This window comes from Oncorhynchus mykiss, chromosome 12 (genome assembly GCF_057628025.1).
Source record: "Oncorhynchus mykiss isolate SJ-2025 chromosome 12, ASM5762802v1, whole genome shotgun sequence".
NCBI classification, from domain to species: Eukaryota; Metazoa; Chordata; class Actinopteri; order Salmoniformes; family Salmonidae; genus Oncorhynchus; species Oncorhynchus mykiss.
The window spans coordinates 49,855,568-49,871,409 of record NC_143033.1 but is presented as its reverse complement, the minus strand read 5'-3'; the positions used below and the strand labels follow the sequence as shown (position 1 = coordinate 49,871,409).

Sequence of the window (15,842 nt, the reverse complement as noted above, 5' to 3'; positions counted from 1 at the left end):
ATATTTACTTCAATAATTTCTCTTGGACAAGCAGTATCTAAACAGTACCTATTCCAGTGTCTCAAGTGAGAATACAAACACATGCAGTTGTTTTAAAATTCAGAGATACCAATCCTTAGCCTCGTATAACCATCCTGATCTCTTGAGCTTACATTCTGTTTCGCTTCACAGGTCCTTGATGAAGCGAAGTGAAACTAAACGGGAGCACAGAGGGCAGGATGGAGGATCAGGCGAACAAATCCTAGGCTCCAAAAATACTCCCAGGCTACATACTGTACCATTGGTAGTTGTAGTCATGTTTTAGATACAACTGACCTAAGTGTCTGAAGTACTCATCCAAGCCACTCCAGAAGTTCCTCTCGATGAAGCCCTTGACCAGCCCCCACGGCTGTTTCCTGTAGCGCAGCTCTGTGGATACCCTGCAGGTCACAAACACACGCACACAAACACACACAGACACACATAGACACACAGACACATGTACATGCGCGCACACACACAGAGGCACATACATTTGACTTGATTTGACATACACACGCACAGACACCACACACATAAATAAACTCCCAGTACACCTCCTTGGCCCACTGTCAACCTTAAATAAAAGTAACTTATTTTCCTAAAGGGTAGAATACATTTCACCGAAAGGAGTCAATTACCGCATTATCAAGATGGTGTTCAGTAGCGACAACCTGTTTTTAAACACAGAGTGAACTGTGGAGATACTAACTGAACGTGTCCAATCAGAACACTCACAGGACGTCTAGACAGAAAACAGGAAATCTATCTGACCTGAGCCGACACTTCTTCTTGGCCACCCTGGTGAGCACATAGCGGTTTAGGGTGTAGAAGTAGTCATGGTAGGGGACATCGTGTGCTATCACCTCGGCATCTATGATGTAGCACTCGCTTTCCTGGCTGGCCTTGTACAGCGTCTAGACCACACAAATATGACCCAGTTGAGTTAACAGACAAAAAAAAAGGCCCATTCCAGCTATCGGTTGGCTGCAAATGACTTTCAGCTATTTGTAATCTAAAAATGAATGTGGCGACTTTTCTATACGTTTCAGTGCCGCCCATAAGTGCTAAACACATAATGCATAATAAGACTTGCTATAAGCATTCATAATAACCCGTGGCTCACTAAATCAGCCAATGAAAATACATATGGTACATAACCATAATAGCATTCACAATGCATTGCACATTTTATTTTTTTAAAGAGTTACCATTGTGTCTGCATTTAACAGTGGCACTACAGTGAGTGTAGTTACAGTATGTCAAGTGCAAACAAAGCATGAAAACAAACCGTGTACAACATTTAAAACTGCTATGACATGCAGTGCCACTGGGGGGGGCTCCACTCACCTGCGTCTCAGTCACGGTGGCTGTCTTGGGGGCCAGGGGGTTGGTGAGGGAGATGGTGTACATGATCTCTCTGGTCTGGTTGCCCGTCTCCTCTTTCTCTTTCTTCCAGGGGTGATAGACTATGTCTAGATCAATAGTGAAGGTGGACAGAAAGATCAGCCCTTTACGCCTTTAGCTTTGGCAGAAGTTTCAGTCCGACACACACTGAGGTTTTGTGCAATTCTTTCAAAATGCATCCTACCTGCCTCCCTTCCATTACTGATCTGTGAGTTATTGGATAAGTGAGCGCGAGGTTTCCACCGTATCGCTTTCACCAATCCAGCCATGTTAGATCAGTAAAGGAAGGAAGGAGAACAATAAGAAGGATAGAGAGAAAGAAAGAGACCTTTCTACAGTATCTGAACAGGGCCAGTATTCACAAAGCGTCTCAGAGAAGGAGGGCTGATCTAGGATCAGGACCTGTCCATTTAATCTGACTCCAAAACTGGTCTGGGTACTGTGGTGTCACCTGAAAAGCGTCTCTCCTCCAGGAAGTCCCTCATGAAGGTGGACTCGGTGAAGAGGATGTCGTACATCTTGTCAACGCTGAACTTGTACACCTCGTTTATGTACTGCTTCCCATTCAGGTCCTCATGGAACGCCTGCACCTCCCCTGCTGTGCGCATGCGCGCACACACACACACACACACACACACACACACACACACACACACACACACACACACACACACACACACACACACACACACACACACACACACACAGAGGAAGGAGAGTAAGTGTGTGAGAGATGGGTGTGAGTGTTATACATGAACAGTTACAGTGTGCGTGAGTGAAATAGTGAATGTGTGCGTGAGTGAGCTGGTGTGTAAGTGGCACAAACCTTCGTCGTGCGTCTCGGAGGAGTCGCTGAGCTCGGTAGGGAGGTCCTCGTTGTCGTTGAAGTCCAGCGAGGGCGAGGGGGCGGGGCTACTGGGACCACTGCTCCGGTTGTCCAACCCCGGCAACTGGAGGGTCAGGAGCTCGCCATCGGGGAGACACAGGGGGAACTCGTCCACGAGAGGCAAGTTAAACTTTAGAGGAGGAGGGGTCATGAGCTCAACTGAAACCCTAGGTCCGACTACCTACAGTACATACATTGTGAAGCTCAGCCAGGTATAATATTTATCTTTGGTTGAAATGCCACTACTGTGGCCTGGGGTGGTCTAGCAGACTGAGCCGCTGACTCTAGAACAGTTCATGACGTTTTGTCTGTAGGTGATCCAAAGCAAGATTTGGTATAATATCCAGTGGTACTCACGGGGAGGAGTGATTCGATCGTGCTCGAACAGGGTAGGGCGTTGTTGGGGAAGGCTCTGTGGGACAACAGGGGGCTGGTGTCTCCCTTGGCGTCAGGCATCTTGGCGAAGTTGGTGTCATTATCCTCCACGGGCAGCTCCTCGCAGTACCTACACCACAGGGACGCGCAACAGCTGTAGGTCAAGGTTATCAGCTCGGGGAACGATGCCAGCCTTTACGATGCATGGTGATGGGGGGGGGGTGGCGGTGTGTGTGTGTATGACGTCAAAACTCACCCCATGGTATTGAAGTCATCGTCCGGCGGCACGTAGTCCTCGTCGTCACTGGTCAGACCCAGCTCGTTGCCATAACACTGATGGACAAAATGCCACAATTCTTTGGGACACAAGGGCTGAGAGGGATAGAGAGAGATAGAGATAGAGAGAGCGAGAGAGAGAGAGAAAAGAGGAGATAGAGAGATGGAGAGAGAAGAAGGAGGGATAAGAGAAAGAATGGGAAAAGGGTCAGTTTTGACTAAATTGGCAACAATACACACAAGTGCCCCCAGCCTTTTAGTTGAATTAAAAGTGAACTATCATAAATGTAACAGTCTTACCTTTTCTAGCAGAGCATTCTGCCATAGTCTGAACATCATCATGTATGTCCGGTCCCTTGCTCCGAACGAGGTGAAAAAGTGCTGTGGGAAGCAAGAAAAATAAAGGATATGACATCACCGACCTGATAGAAAAGCCATGTGTATATGTACCTTTGTCTATAGTGCCTTCAGAAACTATTCATAACCCTTGACTTGTTTCACATTTTGTTCTGTTACAGCATTAATTCCAAATGTATTAAATTGCTGTTGTTTCACCCATTACACACAATACTCCATAATAACAAAGTGAAAACATATTTATATACATTTTTGCACATTTATTGAAAATGAAATACAGAAATATCTCATTTACATAATATTCACACCCCTGAGTCAATACTTTGTAGAAGCACCTTTGGCAGTGAATACAGCGGTGAGTCTTTCTGGGTATGTGTCTAAGAGTTTTCCACACCTGAATTATGCAACATTTTCCCATTATTCTTTTCAGAATTCTTCAAGCTCTGTCAAATTGGCTGTTGATCATTGCTAGATGGGGCAGGGCGGGACGGGACAAGACGGGGCGGGACAAGACGGGGCGGGACAAGACGGGACAGGGCGGGACGGGACAAGACGGGCAGGACAAGACGGGGCAGGGCGGGACGGGACAAGACGGGGCGGGACGGGACAAGACGGGGCGGGACGGGACAAGACGGGGCGGGACGGGACAAGATGGGGCGGGACGGGACAAGACGGGGCGGGACGGGACGGGACAAGACGGGACAAGACGGGGCGGGATGGGACAAGACGGGGCGGGACAAGACGGGGCGGGACGGGACAAGACGGGGCGGCAGGTAGCCTAATGGTTATGGCGTTGGGCCAGTAACCGAAAGGTTGCTAGATCAAATCCAAGAGCTGACAAGGTAAAAATCTGTCGTTCTGCCCCTGAAGAAGGCAGTTAGCCCACTGTTCCTAGGCCATCAGTGTAAATAAGAATTTGTTCTTAATTGACTTGCCTAGTTAAATAGACTTTCAAGTCTTGCTAAAACGATTTTCAAGTCTTGCAATCAATTTTCAAGTAGATTTAAGTCAAAACTGTATCTCAACCAATCAGGATCATTCACTGTCTTCTTGGTAAGCAACTCCCATGTAGATTTGGACTTTTGATTTACGTTATTGTCCCGCTGAAAGGTGAATTTATCTCCCAGTGTCTGGTGGAAAGCAGACTGAGCCAGGTTTTCCTCTAGGATTTTGTCTGTGCTCAGCTCCATTCTGTTTACTTTTTATCCCGAAAAATTCCCCGGTCATTAACAAGTACAAGCATACCCATAACATAATGCAGCCACCACTATGCTTGAACATATGGAGAGTGGTACTGAGTAATGCGTTGTATTGGATATGCCCCAAACATTCAAGTTAATTGCTTTGCCACATTTTCTGCAGAATTACTTTAGTGTCTTGTTGCAAACAGGATGCATGTTTTGGAATATTTTTTTCTGTACAAAATTCCTTCTTTTTACTCTGTCAATTAGGTTAGGATTGTGGAGTAACTACAATGTTGTTGATCCATCCTCAGTTTTCTCCTATCACAGCCATTAAACAATTTTTCAAGTCTCCATTGGCCTCACGGCAACTGAGTTAGGAAGAACGCCTGTATCTTTGCAGTGACTGGGTGTATTGATACACCATCCAAAGTGTAATGAATAACTTCACCATGCTAAAGGAATATTCAATGTATTTTTTCATCTACAAATAGGTGCCTTTCTTTGCGAGGCATTGGAAAACTTCCTTGGTCTTTGTGGTTGAATCTGTGTTTGAAATTCATTGCTCGACTGAGGGACCTTACAGATAATTGTATGTGTGTGTGAGATGAGGTAGTCATAAACAAAAACATGTAAAACACAAAAACAATCTTTCTTGCACACAGAGTGAGGCCATGCAACTTATTATGTGACATGTTAAGCAAATCTTTACCCCTGAACTTATTTAGCTTGACATAACAAAGGGTTTGAATACTTATTGACTCAGGACATTTCATTTTTTCATTTTTAAATGATTTTGTTAAAATGTCAAAAATCCACTTTGACATTATGGGGTATTGTGTGAAGGCCAGTGATATAAAAAAACTAAATGTAATCCATTTTAAATCAACATGTGGAAAAAGTCAAGGGGTGTTAATACTTTCTGAAGGCATTGTATGTGTGTGTGTGTGTGTGTGTGTATGTGTGTGTCCAGTGCTGACCTTGTCATTGTCGGTGCACAGCTGGATAGCGTTGGGAATGAGGCGGGCCGTCTTCTCCTTGGTCATGCTGCAGATATCCTTCAGCCGCACCGTTAGCTAGAGAGAGGGGGAGAGAGAAACTGTGTAAGACTACAGATAACACAGTCAGTCAAAGTCCTTGATTGGGAAAATAAAAGAATGGGGTCCTCAACAACACTTATTTTGGTATACAGCGGAGGGAAATGTAACACTGCTCAAATTCATAGACAGCGCTCTAGATGCAAGAACTGACAGGCCATGGCATCCAAGAGATTTTATGGTTTGAACCATAGTTTTCAGCTATACATTGTTTGTTTGCATTCTTGTTGCTTGTTAACAATGACATAATAAAATCTTACATATATCTTTTTATTTTATTTATTTAACTAGGCAGGTCAGTTAAGAACAAATTATTTTTTACAATGACGGCCTACCCCGGCCAAACCCGGACAAAGCTGGGCCAATTGTGCGCCGCCCTATGGGACTCCCAATCACAGCCGGTTGTGATACAGCCTGGATTTGAACCAGGGTGTCGGTATTGATGCCTCAAGCACTGAGATGCAGTGCCCTAGACAGCTGCGCCACTCGGGAGCCAAATAAGACAGAAATTAAATAGATTCCCAAATCTCAGACGGTAGCTTTAGTACCGCAGTTTATGGAACAAACCAAGCAAATCAAATCTGTTTAATTTTAAGTCGAATACCTTCTATTTATAGAAAATAGATAACCTCATTCTTATGTAGAGGCTAACTTGGGACAGTAAGGGACAGCGTAAACCTCGTGTAGAGAACGGTAAAAGAAACCAAAGTCCATACCAGCGTTTCCCAGCGGAAGATGTTGCTATAGAAACAGATCCAATTTTCTGAGACGTAGAGGCGCCCCTGCAGCAGGATATCTCTTTGCAGGGCACAGGAGTAGTCTGCCACACAGGGTCAAAGGTCATCCGGTTATTAAAGGTCATGGGGTTATTAGAGGCTCATCGCTCTAACAATAACTATAAAACATATGCAGATCAAACATCTAACCAGTCTATTTATGTTATCATGCCAACGCCTTGACACTAATTATCATGCCAAACAGTCTGGCTTCATTAATGATAGAATGTTCATATTTGAAGATTGCTGTGAAGCCAGGCTGTTTGGCTTGACAATGACAGAAATGGAGTTGGCAAGAGCACAAGACATTGTGCTCTCGTAGACATTCCTGCAGTCAGCATGCCAATTGCTTGCTCCCTCAAAACTTGAGACATCTGTGGCATTGTGTTGTGTGACAAAACTGCACATTTTAGAGTGGCCTTTTATTGTCCCCAACACAAGGTGCACCTGTGTAATGACCATGCTGTTTAATCATCATCATTATCTTTGCAAAGGAGAAATGCTCACTAACAGGGATGTAAAAAATGTGTGCACAACATTTTTGAGAAATACGCTTTTTGTGCGTATGAAACATTTCAGGGATCTTTTATCTCTGCTTATGAAACATGGGACAAACACTTTACCTATTGCGTTTTTATTCTTGTTCAGTATAGTTTTTCATTGATCATTCCATCTTACTCACCCACAATGAGGCGTTCTGAGTCGGGTAGCTGCTTGAAGAGTTTTCTGAAGTCCTCATTGCGTTGCTTATACGTGGGACTCAATACCTGAAGCGGGGAGAGAGGGATAACACAAAACACATTGAGAGAGACAACCCATTTACACAAAAGTAGTCTACTAATTAATATAAATACACACAAAATATTTTATAAAAACAAGCAAGTGTAATCCCCCCAACCGATAGCAATGAACAAACTGTGAACGTATTTAATTATTTGAATATCATGGGTTGTGCCCAGTAGGCACAACACAGGGGAACATCTTTTATTTTTTTCTGAAAATTGTAGACTTGTTACAGTAGATTTTCAAAGTTACCATTCAGTGATTTGACCAAGGCTACTACATGCCTTGACTCAAACAATGTGTGCCCTCTCTTTCCCTACAAATTGTCAGAGCATGAAATCACCAAGAACCTCCTATCCCAAACTAAACAAGCACTCTAAAACATGTTTATACCCCAGCTTCAGCTAGAGTTCCCCCTCTCTTTCTCTCTGTCTCTCTTCCCCTCTCTTTCTCTCTGCCTCTCTGTATCTATTTCTCTCCCTCTCACTGAAAGGAGAGATTCAGATAAACACATTTTCTTCCAGAGTGCTGCTGACCACTACCCAGTCTGTCTGTCTCTACACACACAAACACTGCATTCTTTAGCCTGAAAAGGGAGGGAATGCAGCCAACTAGCCCTCAGAGTGGTGGTAATGGTGGTGGACTGGATACACATCACCTTGGGTCACTCTAACCACCCCAGTGCTCTGTAAGGTAAGCGCCATTGGCCTAGAACTAAAGCTAGTGTTACTTTGCTGGCCACACAGTTGGATAGCGGGTACAACCACTTTAAAATGGAGATTGGCCCTGGGCATGCTGTCACAAAAGAGGCCTTTACGGGTATAGGAGAAGAGCTCTCTAGTACATCTCTATGGGTCTACCCTATGAGCCTAATGTAATTCGTTTGTAAGGAGTGATAAGACCATTTTCAGAGCAGATGATACAAGAGAAAGAATATGGATAGAGACACAAGTATATACAGTACCAGTCAAAAGTTTGGACACACCAGCTCATTCAAGGATTTTTCTTTATTTTTACAATTTTTTACATTGTAGAATAATAGTGAAGACATCAAAACTATGAAATAAGACATGGAATCATGTAGTAACCAAAAATGTGTTAAACAAATCTAAATATATTTTAGATTTTAGATTCTTCAAAGTAGCCACCCTTTGCCTTGATGACAGCTTTGCACATTCTTGATATTCTCTCAACCAGCTTCACCTGGAATGCTTTTCCAACAGTCTTGAAGGAGTTCCCACATATACTGAGCACTTGTTGGCTGCTTGGTTGTCTAGTGGTTAGAGCGTTGGACTAGTAACCGGAAGGTTGCGAGTTCAAACCCCCGAGCTGACAAGGTACAAATCTGTCCTTCTGCCCCTGAACAGGCAGTTAACCCACTGTACGAGTACATGTGTCCAAACTTTTGACTGGTACTGTATATATACAAAAGTATGTGGACACCTTTTCAAATGAGTGGATTTGGCTATTTCAGCCACAACCTTTGCAGACAGGTGTATAAAATCGAGCACACAGTCATGCAATCTCCATAGACAAACATTGTCAGTAGAATTGCCTTACTGAAGAGCTCAGTGACTTTCAATGTGGCACTGTCATTGAATTCCACCTTTCCAACAAGTCAGTTAGTCAAATTTCTGCTCTGCTAGAGCTGCCCCGGTGAACTGTGAGTGCTGATATTGTGAAGTGGAAACATCTAGGAGCGGCTCAGCCGCAAAGTGGTCGGCCACACAAGCTCACAGAACGGGACCGCCGGCTGCTGAAACGCGTAAAAATAATCTGTCCTCAGTTGCAACACTCACTACCGAGTTCCAAACTGCCTTTGGAAGCAATGTCAGCACAATAACCATTCCTCAGGAGCTTCATGAAACGGGTTTCCATGGCCGAGCAGCCGCACACAAGCCTAAGATTGCCATGCACAATGCCAAGCATCGTCTGGAGTGGTGTACGCTCCCCGCCATTGGACTCTTGAGCAGTGGAAACGCGTTCTCTGGAGTGATGAATAACGCTTCACCATCTGGTAGTCTGATGAATCTGGGTTTGGCGGATGCCAGGAGAACGCTACCTGCCCGTTGCTGTTTCAGTGACAATGCCCCCGTGCACATTGTGAGGCCCATACAGAAATGGTTCGTCGAGATCGGTGTGGAAGATCCTGCACAGAATCCTGAGGTCAATCCCATTTCACCACTTTGGGATGAATTGGCCAACATCAGTGCCTGACCTCACTAATGCTCTTGTGGCTGAATGGAAGCAAGTCCCCGCAGCAATGTTCCAACATCTAGTGAAAAGCCGTCCCAGAAGAGTGGAGGCTGTTATAGCAGCAATATGGACCAACTCCATATTAATGTCCATGATTTTATAATTAGATGTTCGCCGAACAGGTGTCAACATACTTTTGGTCATGTAGTGTGTATACAGTGGGGCAAAAAAGTATTTAGTCAGCCACCAATTGTGCAAGTTCTCCCACTTAAAAAGATGAGAGAGGCCTGTAATTTTCATCATAGGTACACTTCAACTATGACATACAAAATGAGAGAAAAAAATTCCAGAAAATCACATTGTAGGATTTTTAATGAATTTATTTGCAAATTATGGTGGAAAATAAGTATTTGGTCATCTACAAACAAGCAAGATTGCTGTCTCTCACAGACCTGTAACTTCTTCTTTAAGAGGCTCCTCTGTCCTCCACTCGTTACCTGTATTAATGGCACCTGTTTGAACTTGTTATCAGTATAAAATACACCTGTCCACAACTTCAAACAGTCACACTCCAAACTCCACTATGGCCAAGACCAAAGAGCTGTCAAAGGACACCAGAAACAAAATTGTAGACCTGCACCAGGCTGGGAAGACTTAATCTGCAATAGGTAAACAGCTTGGTTTGAAGAAATCAACTGTGTGAGCAATTATTAGGAAATGGAAGACATACAAGACCACTGATAATCTCCCTCGATCTGGGGCTCCACGCAAGATCTCACCCATGGGGTCAAAATGATCACAAGAACGGTGAGCAAAAATCCCAGAACCACACGGGGGGACCTAGTGAATGACCTGGAGAGAGCTGGGACCAAAGTAACAAAGCCTACCATCAGTAACACACTACGCCACCAGGGACTCAAATCCTGCAGTGCCAGACGTGTCCCCCTGCTTAAGCCAGTACATGTCCAGGCCCGTCTGAAGTTTGCTAGAGAGCATTTGGATGATCCAGAAGAAGATTGGGAGAATGTCATATGGTCAGATGAAACCAAAATATAACTTTTTGTTAAACTCAATTCATCGTGTTTGGAGGACAAAGAATGCTGAGTTGCATTCAAAGAACACTATACCTACTGTGAAGCATGGGGGTGGAAATATCATGCTTTGGGGCTGTTTTTCTGCAAAGGGACAAGGACGACTGATCCGTGTAAAGGAAAGAATGAATGGGGCCATGTATCGTGACATTTTGAGTGAAAACCTCCTTCCATCAGCAAGGGCATTGAAGATAAAACGTGGCTGGGTCTTTCAGCATGACAATGATCCCAAACACACCGCCCGGGCAACGAAGGAGTGGCTTCGTAAGAAGCATTTCAAGGTCGTGGAGTGGCCTAGCCAGTCTCCAGATCCCAACCCCATAGAAAATCTTTGGAGGGAGTTGAAAGCCTGTGTTGCCCAGCAACAGCCCCAAAACATCACTGCTCTAGAGGAGATCTGCATGGAGGAATGGGCCAAAATACCAGCAACAAAACACCTTGTGAAGACTTACAGAAAATGTTTGACCTCTGCCATTGCCAACAAAGGGTATATAACAAAGTATTGAGATAAACATTTGTTATTGACCAAATACTTATTTTCCATCATAATTTGCAAATAAATTAATTAAAAATCCTACAATGTGATTTTCTGGATTTTTTTTTCTCATTTCGTCTGTCATAGTTGAAGTGTACCTATGATGAAAGTTACAGGCCTCTCTCATCTTTTTAAGTGGGAGAACTTGCACAATTGGTGGCTGACTAAATACTTTTTTGCCCCACTGTATTAGTGATTGGATATTATAGCTTATAGCTTACATGCTCAAATATATAGCTGATCATCGAGGTGAAAATCGCACATCAAACAATACATTCAGGGCTATCAAACAAGCTCTTTCTTTAGCTCATCACTGAGGTATTTTCTGAGGCAGACGGTTCTAGAAAAGACCAGCCTCACTTTCTAAAACATCGGACCACCTGGAGTACTGAAAGCCCATCCACACTTCACTGTGTGGAGTATGTTGATACATTCTCCACACAGGGCTTGTCTCAAATGGCTCCTGACAGAGCTGTACCCTTTCAACACGATTATGCCGATAATACCGTATGGCCCCCTTTTTTTTATTTTACAGTGTCCTCTGTAGCACGGTTCCAGAAACTATGGCGGACGCCAAACCAGGCAAGGGGCCGTATGTATTATCTAACAAGCATCACAGAGTAGGAGTGCTGATCTAGGAACAGGTCCCCCCATCTCCAGGCAATTTTATTCATTGTGATCTAAAATAATTTATTCTCCGAGACCCTTGATACATTTGGCCCTAGTGCACTGATTTGAAAAGAGTACAAGTCAAACATCTTCACCTTCATCTTCATCTTGGCTCTGAACCACGGAGCCGTAGCTAACCGCAGTCCAGTTTTAGGTTGTATCACAACCGGCCGTGATTGGGAGTCCCATAGGGCGGCGCACAATTGTCCCAGCATCGTCCGGATTAGGGTTTGGCCGGGGTAGGCTGTCATTGTAAATAAGAATTTGTTCTTAACTGGCTTGCCTAGTTAAGTAAAGGTTCAATAAATACAATTAAATAAATATAAAGACCAAAACAACTCTAGTGATTCATTGCTATGCAACGCTCTGAGCAATTAAGGTCCTGTCCCAAATGGGCCCTGGTCAAAAGTAGTGCACTGGATTCTAATGCACTGGTTTGGGAATTTAGATACTTTCTAAACAGGGAGATTAGAAGTTTATGAGTTGGGGAGTTAAGAGTTTAGAGAAACTTCGAGGTTCACTGCACTTGCACTTCAGCAATCCTGTTTCAACCCCAAAGCCGTACAAAATAATGACCGCGACCGCATGTAGACCACAAGTCACTTTGCAGCACAGCACAGAGGTAGCCCCGACTAGATTATCCGCTTGGAATTCTCAAACTGTAACCCCCACCACCAACACCCTTCAGCCCCCACACCCATCTCCACCCCAGCTCAATGGAGGGTGACTTACGTCTGGGACCCTCTCTGACTCCCAGTCCCAGGTCTCATCGTCTTGTGGCTGAGGGATAACCTCCCAGTCAGACAGACACTCCCAGTCTGTCCCATTCTCTGTCTCTGTGTCCATGCTGACTGAAATATCCATGGCCTGGGCCTCTATGTTCTTTTGGCTCTCACCCCTCCCCTCCCTCTTATTTTCTTTCTCTCTTTTCTCTGGTCAGAGGTGTGAGCAGTGTCTCTAAGCCTGGAGAGTGGTCGGTGCTGGTCTGGTATTCCCCCTTTGTCGTCGGAGTGGAATTCTTTGCCGTCTCTGAGAGCCAAGTGTTTTTTAGGCTTTTTTTATGATTCTGATTGCTCCCTTAGACGCGCACACACATGCGGACGCACACACACAGTGCCGATGCTGCTGTTGACCTACAGTAACCTCAGCCCTCGGGGGAGTGGTTGTTTGTCATCAGCTCCTCCCTCTCTATCTCTCTCTCCCCTCTGGTATGGTCAGAAATAATACAACACGTCTCTGAACCCTCCCAGAGAGCAGTGGGAACCAGAGCTATCTGGAACGATATCTGTCACAACTACAGGTCGACCACCACAGGCAGCTAGCAGAGCTTTGGTGCGGAGCATAACTTAAAAAGACAGATTTATTAACAGCATATTTCACAACTCAGTACTCAAGAACGAAGGAGTGTGAACGTTTCCTAACGCTCCGAAAACGGTAGAACCTAGAAACTATAGGTGTCCCTGCTATCACACACACTCACATTCATGACTGACATGTAACTCATGTAAACCCTGGTGACCAGTGGCAAGCGGAAGGCTACTCCTTTCTCCAGCTAAAAGTCCAGGCTGGGAGATGGCAAGAACTCCAGATGACAGCCAGTGTCAATAATTACTCTGATAAATCCATAAAGTACAGTTAGGCATGTGCCCACAATTTAAGCTGAGAAACGTATTTTACAAACAGGAAAGCAGGAGACCCCTTTTTCTGGAATGGGAATGTCCCCCACCCTCCACCCTCTCGCTCTCTCTGTTCCTGTTTTTGGGGAAAGTTGATCCCCCCCTCGTAAGTCTTGAGAGGCCAGTTGGTCCGGGTTAAGAACGGTCTAAGACCAAGTCAGGACCAAGTTTAACCCGGGTTAAGACGAGGTTAACACCTGGGACAGACACAGGACAAGCCTCAAGTCAGTTAAAGATTTCAGAGGAAAATGCAACAATGCTTTGTAGTCTGGAATTAATGGGTGGACCAGCGTTGCTTTTAAGACGTTGGTTTAAAACAGTCCTCTTCACATGGAGTTTAGAGCCATCTTCTACGACCAGGATAGAGAAACCTAGGGAGCTAAGACACTGCCGTCATCCCCAAAGTAATTTCAGAGAGCGATACTTCCAAAGGTGCTGTAGAAAGGCACGGTCTCCTCAAATGACTTCCCAAAAGCAATATTTATCCCAACATATCAAAACACACACAATCCACATGGAGGGGGAAAAAAGTACATCTTTCCACACGGACACCGAGAAACCATACAAGCCCAGCTCAAGCAGTCTCAACATCTAAAAATCCAATTGAGCAAATCAAAATATAATCCCGAAACAAAAAGAGCAGTCGCCTCTCGCTCTCTCTCCTTCTCTCACTCTCAGTCGTATTCCAATGTGTGAAAACGGACACACACACACACACACACACACACACACACACACACACACACACACACACACAAAGTCTTTGTCCTCAGTGAGAGGGCAGAAAACCGAAAAATCCTCTTGGCCAGTCTGGGATGCTTTAGCTTGTCCAGTGAAGGGCCAGCTACTCATCAATGAAAGTGGTCAACAGTGCATCCCAGGACAGAGTGTAAACCCTGTGACTGACCACACGAACCACTGCACACTACTGACCAGGCAAACCACAACAGAGCTCATACCAGGACTCTAGTCCTACTGCTGAAATTGCGCTCTCTCTCTCTCTCTCTGCTTTATAACAAAAAAGCTGTGTAGGAGGAGCGAGTGTGTGAGTGTGTTTTTGTGTTAAGGGAGAGAGAGAAAAGAGAAAGAGAGAAAGAGAGCGAGAGAGGGGAAAAGGGAGGGCCCTAGCTCAGTGGGTGGGGTGGGTGTAGAGGGGTACTTGAGTGCAGCAGGAGTGAGTTTGAGTGTGTCTGTGTGTTTCTGCAATGTGAGTGTGTGCGCGTTTTGAGCAGTGTGCTTGTGTGTGCCTGCCGTGGGTGCCTGTATGGTTTTATGGGTATGAATCCCGTCCAAAAACCCTTCTCCCTCTCCCTCTCCTCCTCCTTGTCCAGTCCCTCCCTCCCTCTCTCCTTCTCTCTCCCTCCTTCTCAGCCTGTCAGAAAGCCTGTTTCTACCCCACCCCATGGTGGCCCAACACATCACAACAACACTTCAGGAAGTTTAGAGAACCAATTGACTTCCTTGAAAAAGCCCTTTCTTTGCCTCCTCAATGAACTGAGTTGACCCCTATAGGTCTCTATGTGAAGACCCAGAGGATACACAGGAATCAATGTGTGTGTGTGTGTGTGTGTGTGTGTGTGTGTGTGTGTGTGTGTGTGTGTGTGTGTGTGTGTGTGTGTGTGTGAGTGTGTGTGTGTGTTTTTCCCCTTATGATACACAGTGTGAATTTATTTTCCTGGAAAAGTGAGGGAGGCAACCATGAATTCAGAGGTTTTGTGTGCAGAGAGAGAGAGCAGCACACAGAAGTACCCATTGTATGTATTTGTGTGTGTGTGTTTTATCTATAGTGTAAACATTGTAGTATTGCCAAGGACAACTCCCCAGCCAGATCGCTCTCTTTCTCCAAATCTTTTTCTCTCCCTCCCACTCCCTATCTCTCAGGACATGGGGTGAATGAACTCCAAAGACCCTCTGATGGACGGGGATTTGGAGTTAGGGCCGTCGGTGGCGCATAAACTTACCAGAATAGGTGATTCATGCAGCTACACTGCCCCCCCCGCCTGACTCTCCACCTTCGCTCTCGCTCCTCTCCCCCTCCACACAAACATCTGGCTGAGACCTTGCAGTCTCCCTGTGACGTTACCCAAAGGAACCAGGGACGTGTTCAGGTCAGACACACTGTAGCAAAACCGTTTTGAAATAGAAAATGAAAAGGAGTGCGTCTTAATGGACAAGTGTAAGAGGTCCCTCCACGTTTCACTCTGTTTTAAAATGTTTTCTCTCTACTGAACATGACTCAGTGCGTAGGGTAATAGCCTACATATATCATTGTCACTGGGTGCATGTGGGGTGACTGGGTGCATCTCCTCTCCCCTTTTCTCTTCTGTTAAGATCGCCAATGATAGAATGGTTGAAGTCAAGGTCCATTGAACACATTGCGGAGACTAGAAACAATATGTTTTTTTCCCACTATGCACCTGGAACAATATGCTATTTTAGGCTGTGTGAACATCCCTATGATAGACGGGCAGCCATAGTCGACTACAGCTTGTCTATTGACTGGGTGTGTTTCAAATCAA

General features: G+C 45.0%; 1 protein-coding gene across 21 annotated transcripts in view; it reads right to left on the bottom strand.

Annotated features, from left to right (window-relative positions):
- LOC110537710 (protein Aster-B) overlaps nt 1-15,842 on the bottom strand; it is a 108,623-nt gene that overhangs the window by 8,451 nt on the left and 84,330 nt on the right. For 6 of the 21 annotated variants that reach the window (XM_021623982.3, XM_021623983.3, XM_090192634.1 and 3 more), the window contains 11 exons: nt 7,056-7,140; nt 6,314-6,417; nt 5,481-5,576; nt 3,263-3,343; nt 2,943-3,058; nt 2,669-2,816; nt 2,252-2,441; nt 1,877-2,023; nt 1,369-1,493; nt 793-935; nt 316-419 (listed from right to left, as the gene is read on the bottom strand). In XM_021623982.3, coding sequence (XP_021479657.1) covers nt 316-419; nt 793-935; nt 1,369-1,493; nt 1,877-2,023; nt 2,252-2,441; nt 2,669-2,816; nt 2,943-3,058; nt 3,263-3,343; nt 5,481-5,576; nt 6,314-6,417; nt 7,056-7,140 — 1,339 coding nt within the window. Of the gene's footprint in view, nt 1-315; nt 420-792; nt 936-1,368; nt 1,494-1,876; nt 2,024-2,251; nt 2,442-2,668; nt 2,817-2,942; nt 3,059-3,262; nt 3,344-5,480; nt 5,577-6,313; nt 6,418-7,055; nt 7,141-12,379; nt 14,356-15,842 lie in introns of those variants that run through there. The other 15 variants (XM_090192630.1, XM_021623984.3, XM_090192638.1 and 12 more) reach the window with 7 other exon arrangements.